At 41.8% G+C, this 11,007-nt stretch overlaps 1 protein-coding gene and 1 pseudogene across 5 annotated transcripts; one reads left to right on the top strand and one right to left on the bottom strand.

Annotated features, from left to right (window-relative positions):
* Positions 1-1,835: 1,835 nt before the first annotated feature.
* Positions 1,836-7,046, bottom strand: LOC124007135 (delta-aminolevulinic acid dehydratase-like). Of its 5 annotated transcripts, none has more exons than XM_046317462.1 (12): positions 6,898-7,046; positions 5,316-5,438; positions 5,107-5,157; positions 4,229-4,325; positions 3,977-4,112; positions 3,789-3,872; positions 3,562-3,650; positions 3,350-3,405; positions 3,157-3,244; positions 2,958-3,044; positions 2,579-2,708; positions 1,836-2,477 (listed from the first exon to the last, which is right to left on the bottom strand). In XM_046317462.1, exons 2-12 carry the CDS (start codon positions 5,429-5,431, stop codon positions 2,419-2,421), a joined length of 993 nt encoding a protein of 330 aa, XP_046173418.1. In that variant the 5' UTR covers positions 5,432-5,438; positions 6,898-7,046; the 3' UTR covers positions 1,836-2,418. The 5 variants fall into 5 exon arrangements, with proteins under 5 accessions (XP_046173418.1, XP_046173419.1, XP_046173421.1 ...); XM_046317463.1 differs by lacking the exon at positions 6,898-7,046 and adding an exon at positions 5,985-6,118; XM_046317465.1 differs by lacking the exon at positions 6,898-7,046 and adding an exon at positions 6,011-6,030.
* Positions 6,140-9,503, top strand: LOC124007137 (annotated as a pseudogene).
* Positions 9,504-11,007: the final 1,504 nt, after the last annotated feature.

The following is an 11,007-nucleotide window of genomic DNA, read 5'->3' as shown; positions in this document are numbered from 1 at the left end:
CCAGGGGCCGTAAAAAACCTTCTCGCGGGCCGGATGTGGCTCGCGGGCCTTGACTCTGACATATGTGCCTTAATGCAACCGCTGTTTCAGATTTTTTTTAACTTTACGGAAAAAGCAAAACATGCAATAATCTGAGAATTGCGCTCAGAATTTATTTTTTATCCGCCATGTTTGAGTCAACAGAAATAATATTATAAATATTCCCTTACCTTTGATCTTCATCAGAATGCACTCCCAGGAATCCTAGTTCCACAATAAATGTTTGATTTGTTCGATAATGTCCATTATTTATGTCCGAGTAGCTACACCTGGACAAAAATAACACCTATTTGAGAATGCTATTCATCGACTACTGCTCAGCGTTCACCACAATAGTGACCTCCAAGCGCATTTCTATTGCTAAGGAACCTGGGACTGAACACTTCCCTCTAACTGGATCTTAAGACTTCCTGACGGGCCGACACCAGGTGCTGAGGGTAGGCAACAACACATCTGCCACACTGACCAACAACACGGAGACCCCTCCTGTACTCAGTTTACCCACAACTGCGTGGCCACGCATGACTCCAACGAACAGAGCAGCACATCTTGCTCTTCATTGTAATCAGAGGGCTAATATAAATACTATGCATGCCAGTCGCTCTTCGCTAAGAGTCGAGGAGAGACTGACTTATTTTTAATAAGAAACGTTAAATTCCAAATTGTTTGCATACTCAACTTACACACAGCTCTGACACACACTTACCCCCACATGCAACAAGGTATTTTCATAGTCCCCAAATCCAGAACAAATTCAAAAAAGTGTACTGTATTATATAAAGCCATTATTTCTCAAATGAACAGAATCTGGTTTTAAAAAACATAAAGCAACACCTTAAGGCACAACGCCTCTCCCCTATTTGACCAAGATATTTTGTATGTATTTATATGTGGACTATGTGTGCCGTTTTGAAACGTATGTAGTTCTGTTGTCTATGTCATGTTACTTGTTTTGTGTGGACCCCAGGAACAGGAGCTGCTTTCGCAACAGCTAATGGGGATCCTAATAAAATACAAAAACCATTAAGCTTGCTAATGACTCCTGGTGGTAGGCCTGATCACTGACGACGATGAGGGCTTATAGGGAGCAGGTCCTGTCATGGTCCAAACACAGCCGTAAAGAAGGCATGACAATTCCTCTTCCCCCTCAGAATCTCAAAGTCATACAGCTGCACAATTGAGAGCATCTTGACTGGCTACATCACTGCTTGGTATGGCAATTGCTTGGCATCTGACCGTAATGTGCTACAGAGGGTAGTGCGTGCACACGTTCCAGTAAATCACTGAGGCCTAGCTCCCTGCCATCCAGGACCTCTATAACAGGCGGTGTCCGAGGAAGGCGCTTAAAATTGTAGTCATAGACTGTTGTCTCTGCTACCACATGGCAAGTGGTACCAGAGAGCCAAGTCTAGGTCCAAGAGGCTTCTAAAAAGCTTCTACCCTCAAGCCATACGACTGCTGAACAGTTAATCAAATGGCTACCCAGACTATTTACATTGACCCCCTATTTATTTAGCACTAGCTCTATGCACTCAATGGACACTCAAACACACACACACTTTTACATACGCTACTTATACTCTTTATCTATCCTGATTGCCTAGTCCCTTTTACCCCTACCTACATGTACATATTACCCCAATTACCTCAACTACAAAAGTACCCCCCTGCACATTGACTCAGTACTGGTACTCCTATATACTGTAGCCTCATTATTGTATTATTTCCTTTAAGTAAACATTTAACGGTAAAAAATTGAACAAAGTTATACGTAATAAAACAAAAGTAAGTCTATGGACCATATTTCAAACTCGATTGTAGCTTTATTGTTGTTATCCCAAGAAATGTGGACATTGGATAGGTCCATTTACCCTGGTCAATAAGAGCTTTACAGGTTTCTTAACCCAACCTTACAAACACTAGCAAATATCAGTGCTGAAGCCAGAGTGGCTATAACAGAAGGCACAGAATAAAATAAAAGTCCATAATTACTCAATTTGGAAAACTATAGAATAGTAAAAAATACCCATAAACCCACCAAGACAATCAACAGATATATGAAAAAAATGGGACTGTAAAAGCTAACATTAGGCTAACCCTTCAAACCTTATTTGATATGTTGTTGTTACGAGCTAGTAGAATACCATCTTTGGTGAGAATTTGTGGTTGCTGCACATGATTTTAAAAAAAGAGTCCCAGAACAAAATATCAATGTTATATAGAAAAATAAACTGTAAATTAATGTATGAAGATAGATTGCCTGTTCTCACATGTCAGTTTGGCTTCAGTAGACCCCATTTGTCAGTGTAGTTCAGCATTGAACAGCTTGGTAAAAAGGAGTTAATCGCATGTCAATCCGTAGGTCCATCCTTCTGTCTGTTACTCTTTCAGCCAGGTGAGCAGTTGAGGTGCGTAGTAGGTGATGATGATGTCAGCACCTAAAGGGAAGAATATAAAACTAGAGCAGTAGAACTCATTCTTTCTCTATAGAGAACAGAGCACTGTTCCTCCAGACCCAATGACTTCCTTCCCCTCTCACCTGCCCTGCGGAAGGCGGTCATAGACTCCAGTACAGCGGTGCGCAGGTCAAAGGCTCCAGCCTGAGCTCCATGCCACAGCATGGCAAACTCCCCTGACACGTTATACACCGCCAGTGGGTGATTGGGGTGCTGGAAGGGAGCAGAGGAGGGTGGTGAGAAATATGGTGAAAAATATGGAGCAGGTAAAAGCAGAAGGGTTTTGGAGTCTTCATAACAACTAATGATAGGCTTGTGTGTGTACCCTTGGATGTGAACTTAATGGTTGGTTATTGTACCCTTGGATGTGAACTTAATGTTTGGTTATTTCGCTGAAACTATCGATACTGATCCTGAAGCCTGAAACTCTAACCATGCAGAGAGAAATTAGTCAGAACATACCTTGTCTTTGACCTCCCTCACTATGTCCAGATAGGGCAGTCCTGGCTTCACCATCAGCATATCTGCCCCCTCCTTGACATCTCTGTCCTGAGAGAAAAACATAAACAAAACCTCAACCACCTGGGTAAATTGACTAGCTCTGACAAAAACTCACACTCTCTACCTTTCATACACATGCATGCAATTCAGACACTCTTACCACAGCTCGCAGTGCCAGGCCCCTTGCACCAGGTGGCAGCTGATAACAACGCCGGTCTCCAAATGCTGGTGTGGACTGTGCTGCATCTCTACACACACACAAAAAACAGAGCTTCCTTAGAGCATCCTGTCAAATAATAACTGGTAAGTAAATGCCTTTTCTGTCCATACTTGGTTTTAGAATCATTAGTTACCTGAAGGGACCATAGTAACAGGAAGCAAATTTAGCACTGTAGCTTAGTACAGAAACCTGGGGGGAAGGAGGAAAAACATAACTTTTTTTCCCCAGGAGATTCATCCTTAATGGCTTCTTTACTAAGGGTTCCCATATGGCAAATGCTTCCCTTTCCTTATTGAGTTCATATGAATATAAGGTTATGTACAAACTAGTGCTCCCATCTGTTACCTTGTTGCCCATGTCATTGGACATCAGTGATTGTTTGATGGCTCCCACTCGCCCATCCATCATATCAGAGGGTGCAATGATGTGACAGCCTGTACGAGACGAACAAGAGATCCCATTGACATGGGTGTGGTGCCCCATTGAGCAGTATCAACATCGGTCCAGTACCCTATTTTTAGAAGTGAGAGTAGATAACAGAGGAGGGAGGAGGGAGGAGTGACCAGACTCACCAGCACGGGCGTAGGCCAATGCCACTTCTGCCAGACGCTGGCAACTGGCACCATTGTCCAGAGTGCCATCCTCCCGCAAGATTCCTGAGGGTGAATCAGAGTGCAGTCTTATAACACTGTAGTGTTAATCAAAGGAAGTTAGATTTGCATTTGTTGTAGGCGAAAAGATGTGATAGAGAGTGACTGACCACAGTGTCCATGTGAGGTGTAGGGACAGAGGCAGACGTCACAGGCTATCAGCAGGTCAGGGAACAGAGAGCTTATCTTCTTCACAGCCAATATTGCCGGAGTATCACCTGTGTCTGCACCCGAACCCCTCTCATCCTGAGAAGAAAGGTCAAAGTTATGACAGTGTGCAAGGTTGCAGTCATAAGCCCTTCGGAGTTGATGTGGTGGCAAAAAAACCAACACATTTTACGAGTGCATATACTTTACTGTACCTTAGCGATTTTGGCAGGCACACCGAAAATCAGCACACACTTCAAGCCTTTCTCCACAAGGGGGCGTAGCATGCCTTCCAGTTTATTCACTCCATATCTGTTGGGAGAAAAAGAGATTGAGGGGGACACAGGGAATGGACAAACTAAAGTGCTAATTCAATACCACTTTGAGGCAAGCAATTACAAAGTGGCACTTCATTATCAATGCACTGGGATGCATTTGATCTCTATAGCCTAAAATAACATTTGTTTTGGTCAACAAACCAAATCAGACTGAGTGAGAGAACTATTAACAGTCATTTCAACACTGACACATAATAGTTTAACCTTTATTTAACTAGGCAAGTCAGTTAAGAACAAATTCTTATTTTCAATGACGGCCTAGGAACAGTGGGTTAACTGCCTGATTTGTACCTTGTCAGCTCAGGGATTTGAACTTGCAACCTTCCAGTTATTAGTCCAACGCTCTAAACACTAGGCTACCCTGCCGCCCCTAATACCAAGGCTTAGGCCTCAGTATTATATTACAGCCTATTATATTGTAACCAAATGGTGCATGAGCAGGGAGGGTTGTGTGGGACAAACAGCTAACGGATTCTCTCCTTATCTGGATCCACCCTACCTCACAGTACTTATCTGGAGGTCACAGCCTTGATCTCAATGGTTCCCATCCCCCACTCATTCCCACTCTCAGATCACTTTGAAACAACGACTGAATAAAAATGATCTTTCAAAGTAATTTATGTTTTAAAATCTGATTGCAACAAATGACACATTAATAGGACATTATGGGTATTCAACTACCGTACCTAGTGTAGATAAGCAATTACCATAGATGAGATAATCAACCACATGAACAGGTTATCTGGAGTCATTACCTGGCCTGGCCTGGTAGACTAGCGATGGGCTCCACAGCATCAGGACTGTCACTGTTGGAGAAAAGAACAAGAAAGCTACCATGTCATAAAAACACACAGCCACTCAGATATAGCCCACAGTATAACTGACTATGACACGGGGGGATCTGGCATTTGTATCACAACATCAAGACGACATCCTAGTGTCTGTGTGGGAGAGGAGACATTACGTGACGAAGATGGGGTAAATAAGATTCTCAGGTCTCAAGTCTGAGGCGCAGCTCTGCCAGCATCTGAGTGTTGCGTGAAAATAGCCACTGTGGAGGAGAGAATCTACCGGCTGCATCTTTGCGCTGAGAGAAAGAGAGAGGTTTGACAGTGTCACCTTTATTCACCCCCACATTTCTGAGATGTATTGGAATGAGAGAGTAGTTTAGGCTATAACCTGACTTAAACTAAACAATTGGATGACCCTGAGTGACAGCAGTGATAATGCTTGCTTTCACACAGCTGGAGGCAGAATAATTGCTCACATTTATGAAAGCCTATTGCAGATCCCTTTAATTCTATAATTTCAAGATCATTGACATTCAAGGTCTACATTTATGAGAACTAAGCAAAATCCAATGTAAAACAACAGTTTTATATCGGGATGTGACGAACGACAGATGTAATGAACGACAGAAAGCTAACTTTGACTATCAACAATCATGTGCTCAAATGGGCCAATGATATGCTCCATGCACCACACGACTAGAAAACACACTTGCAACTCCTCCTGGTCAAATTCCGCAGATTTGTAAACCTTGCAACATAAAAAAACGTAACTTGTCGGCATTAATTAACATACAACAATGTTAACTCTACTAAAATAAATACATGGATTTCGGTGTTCTTGCCTTGTACAGTACAGTACAGTACGTACGTCCGTCCGTCCTCCTTGGATTGCACTAGACGCAGACACTAACAGGCCACCTCACTGCACAAATTGTTCCGTAAACGTTCAAGTTCCCGCGATAGTACACGGTAGATTTAAGTGACGGAATGAAAACATTATGAAAAGGCTAACCTGACACTTGAATCGGAATTGAGGTTAAAAAAAATATATGAAAAAAAGCTAAACCTTGTCATGTCCTATAATAACCCATATTACTTGACACATGAACAGATGGATAACGTATCTGTAGCTAGTATGAGGTGGTAAGGGCTACGAGGTAACTTTAGGTAGCTAGTTGTTGATTGTGCGAGCACTGTAACCACGTACTTTGCTGTAACGTTAGTGTAGCTCAGCTAACGTCAGCCTAATGATCTGACAATAAAGCATTTTACCAGCTAGCTATAGACTGTAACATTATCGGGAATCGTTTGTGAGCGATTGTTGTCAGTTAAAACCATGGATGTAGCCAGGCAGTTAGCTAGCTGGCGAACGATTTCAACTGTCACCATAGTACAGTAGTCTTTGATCACGACTCAGTCCCATTACATTACACATAAGTAATTGGACAAAGGCGTCTTGTAGGGGTGAGTTTTGTGAAGATCCCCGACGCTCGGTCTGAACATTAACATGCATTGCTTGAGGTACGGATTTGGACGCATAAGGACTTATCTTTCATATCAGCAAGAAATTTAAAAAAAGGTAAGAGTGTTGGGCCAGTAATCAATAGATTGCTAGATCGAATCCCCGAGCTGACAAGGTAAAAATCTGTCGTCCTGAGCAAGGCAGTTAACCCACTGTTCCCCAGTAGACCGTCATTATAAATAAGAATTTGTATTAACTGACTTGCCTAGTAAAATAAAATAAAAAATACACACCATGATAGGGTTTGTGTTCCCACGTGACCGTATCTCCACGTTACAGTGCTTGTTTACGGAAGACAGGAAGCGACCGCCTGCGCTAATTAGCTATCTAGCATGCTCCGAACAGCCGTGTAAGCATTGGGCCGTATGTCCACCAGATGCACATGTATTTTGCCATATGTTTATTTTGCCATATGTTGTTTTTGCCAGATGTCTAGACCACATTTTCCGTACTTGATGCAGATGTGCTTCGCAAGGCTGGAGAATGGTTTTCAGCAGGGAGCACATCTTCGACCAAATCTAGCTAATAATTAGAATTGATTAAAGTTATTCTCCTATTGACCTACTGGTTTCATTGGCTGGCAGAGCTGCTGACTGATTGGGGCGCACAAAGGCTCATTACGACAGTTAATCTAGTTCGTTTCTATTCTTCTGTCACATTCATCTCTAGCAACATCAATACATTTAACTGGTTGATCCCAAATAGAGTATTACTGATTTCACTAATTTACCCTCACATTTCTATGTGAATTTGGTCGGTTCGTCCAAAAAGTTACATATTGCAGCGTTAAATTAAGACATGTTTACATTAATTTTTACAATATAACGGCAGCAATATATATTTTTTTAATACAACTCCCATCTGATGTTGACATTAGGATAATATTTGAGAGCACTAGTTTGCTCTAAAGTGGTTATAGCTTTGACTGCATGCTGACAGTGAATTCAGTGGCTAACTCCACTACAAACATAATTTTGCCAGGATCCTGTGAAGCAATTGTAATGTCCATCACAACGTACACACGTTTCCTGATGAGCAAGGGGTAGTCTGTTTTAATTTAATTTTGTATTAGAAACATTGCTTTGGATCATTTTGAGGGGATTTCATTAGTTATTTAATGTGGAATTGGGCTTACCTGGAAAATCTTTTCCGAGTGTTTATTGAGAATCGATTCACGTTTAGATGGAGTATTTGGCTGTTTTGGTTGCCAGAACCAATTAGATTCTAACAGAACATGTAAGGTCCTTGGACTATAAGGAGTAACGATAGGTTCCTTTAGTCCATTATTGGGATACTGTCATCAACCCTTGATATATTGTAGGCTATTTGTGAAGGACACATACTACTAGACTAACATTAGTCTAGAAGACAGAATGAGATTGTAACAACGTTTGCAACTTTTGGTAGTTGTTCCAATCAACTTCACGCTTGTTACAATATAGCTTGGTAAAAGGGAAGTGAAGTAAATACTGTCACTTTGTTGATGTTTACAGTGTAACATTAGGTCAATTTCAATACATTGTAAACTGTTGTCATGCTCTGAATAAAATGTCTATTTTTCTAAATAAAGGCAGAACAACTTGATTCCATGAAGACATCCTCCACATGTGAAGCTCTTCATTGGCTCACAGTATTTCATCCTCTCTGCCCCCACTGTCTTCAATGATGTAGGTGTGCTTGATCGTCTGTGCAGCAGTTCCTTGTTAAGGGCCATTCCCTATTGCCTTCTGTGGATTTCTGCCCAGACCTCAATGTCTCCCTTCCCTCACACTTTACCACCCTGAGTCTGGAAACGTCACATCTCCTGAGTAGAACCAGTGAGTCTGCCCCATTCAATCCCTGGTTGAACAGTCCACCTGAATCCACTCCCTCCACCCTAAGGCCATGCTGTTGTCCCTGCAGGAGCTGGTCCAATGGCTGGGCTTTGCCACGTTCGAGCTCTTCCTCCACCTGGGGGCTCTGCTGGTCTTCAGTGTGCTAGTAGCGCTGCGGGCTGACCTGTTTGCCCCTGGCATGAGCTGGTGGCTGGTCTTCGTCCCTCTGTTTGCCGCTGATGGCCTCAGCACCTACTTCACGGCTATTGTATCCCATCCGGCTGTACCAGGAGAATGAGAAAAGGCTAGCAGTGCTGAGGCTGCTGTGGGTGCTGATGGTGCTCGGCCTCAAGCTGTTGTGTGAGGTGCTGCTGTGCCAGAAGTTGGTTGAGCAGGAACAGGCACGCGACCTGTGGTTTGGTCCTATCGTCTCACCGCTCTTCATCCTCCTGCAGCTACTGATGATCCGCGCCTGCCGTGTCAACTGATTCCAAGGGCGGTGTGATGAGGGCAGGAGTCGTTCATCATCCATAGAAGATCCAGGTTTATTCATACTAGGTGACTGTTTTAATTAACTGATTATTGAGAAATAGTTTTTGGACTAATGGCTGGAGAGATGAAGGTCACAGGCTTCCCCTCCATTTCTAACCTTGTCTGAGGACAGTGTGACAGAATGTGTTTTCCATGAGCAGTCCTTTCTCAGTATGGCTCTCCTGGACATTGCTTCCTGTGGATACCTTTTTTTGTATTTGATCTGTTATGGACCTCTTGCTCAAGCATGTATTGATGGCCTCATTTTATCCTTCATTGTAATTTATTTCCTGATGTGATGCGGGAGAGGGACATTTGAGAATTGAAGTAATCGGCCTTTTGAATTTGGTAAGACTGTCTGCAGCTTTGTTTGTTTTAGCCCATTTATTATGTTCTTGTTTTTGTTACCCTTGTTGTGTTTCTCTATACAGTACCAATCAAAGTACCTTATCCTCTGCAGCAGATGTAACTCTGGGTCTTCCTTTCCTTTGGCGGTCCTCATGAGAGCGCTTGATGGTTTTTGCGACTGCACTTTGAAGAAGCTTTTCCGGATTGACTGACCTTCATATCTTAAAGTAATGATGGACTGTCGTTTTTCTTTGCTTATTTGAGCTGTTCTTGCCATTATATGAACTTGGTATTTTACCAAATAGGGCTATCTTCTGTATACCACACCCCTACCTTGTCACAACACAACTGATTGCCTCAAACGAATGAACTTTTAACAAGGTACACCTGTTAATTGAAATGCATCCCAGGTGACTACCTCATGAAGCTGGTTGAGAGAATGCCAAGAGTGTACAAAGCTGTCATCAAAGTGTGGCTACTTTGAAGAATCTCAAAAATAAATTGTTTAACACTTGTTTTGGTTACTACATGATTCCAAATGTGTTATTTAATAGCTTTGATGTCTTCACTATTATTCTAGAATGTAGAAGATATTAAAAATAAAGATAAACCCTTGAATGATTAGGTGTGTCAATTTTTGATTGGCACTGTATGTGTAAATAAACATTTGAGCTGGTAAAGTTTATCATGCAATATTATTTCAGCTCCTCAATTCTGAACAGACACAATACCGTTGTGTCTTTTGTAGACTTGGATATTTGGTACAGTATGTTCACTGTTATCCCTTGTGATGACGAAGTGTGACCACGTTGTGTCGCTATTTACATTGAAGATGGGAGTGGTGACCGACTCATCAATTTCCGATGCCCAAGTCAACATTGGGAAGGACATTCAAGTTATAAAACTAAAGCAAAGTTCACATGGGCGTGAGTTCATGGAAGGAAAAGTCATAAGCTTTAATAAAATAAAATGTTTTATTTAGCCGTTTGACAATTTTGGGCTCATCAAGCACTAATCTACATTTTTTTCTCCTGTTACGTGGATGACAGTGAATCGAACATGATCCACTCACCAACTATAGTCTTAACAGGATTCCATCTAATGTTCTTCCTAAATAACTTGTAGATTAGTAGCAGGCATAGCCTGTCATAATGAATTATATTATATCTAAGACATTTTTCTTAAGAGGCAACAGCAATAACTTTTTGTGTGTCTTGGACTTTCCTCAGATGAAAACCTCAGAGCTTTGTTCTTTTTAAGCACAGGATATCACAAACAAGTTTAAAATATGGAATTGAACTATTTTGCGCTCTTTCTCTAGACACACCACAGATAAAAACAAATTACAAAAAAAAAATCCATTGCATATAGGATGCATTTTTACAAATCATTCTATAACAGAATTTACGACTGACTGAGACTGCTCCATATAACACAGTACTTTCTTCAGTGTCCGTCCGTATGTTAATGTCTCCTTGGGATTCACGTTTCGTAGTGACAGTGCAGTGATGAATGTTTGATGAGGAACAATAGTAATCTCGTAATATGCTGTACTCAGAATAGACCTCTGTAATACCGCCTCATTTATTTCGTAATGCATTTATCTCAGGATTATTTGTCAGGTGGTATCATCAACCTCTTGCTGAAATA

This window comes from Oncorhynchus gorbuscha, linkage group LG20 (assembly GCF_021184085.1).
Source record: "Oncorhynchus gorbuscha isolate QuinsamMale2020 ecotype Even-year linkage group LG20, OgorEven_v1.0, whole genome shotgun sequence".
In the NCBI taxonomy this organism is placed as follows: domain Eukaryota; kingdom Metazoa; phylum Chordata; class Actinopteri; order Salmoniformes; family Salmonidae; genus Oncorhynchus; species Oncorhynchus gorbuscha.
Note: the sequence above shows the minus strand (reverse complement) of the source record. Positions and strands in the feature narration are given on the sequence as shown.

Bases quoted from the DNA above. Each gene is read 5' to 3' on its own strand.
- LOC124007135 (XM_046317462.1), bottom strand. From the start codon at position 5,431: ATGCAGCCGGTAGATTCTCTCCTCCACAGTGGCTATTTTCACGCAACA. The intron at 3,651-3,788 runs GTGAGTCTGGTC...CGTCTCGTACAG, and splicing joins ATTGGCCTACGCCCGTGCTG to GCTGTCACATCATTGCACCC. The intron at 2,478-2,578 runs GTGAGAGGGGAA...TCTTCCCTTTAG, and splicing joins GACCGCCTTCCGCAGGGCAG to GTGCTGACATCATCATCACC.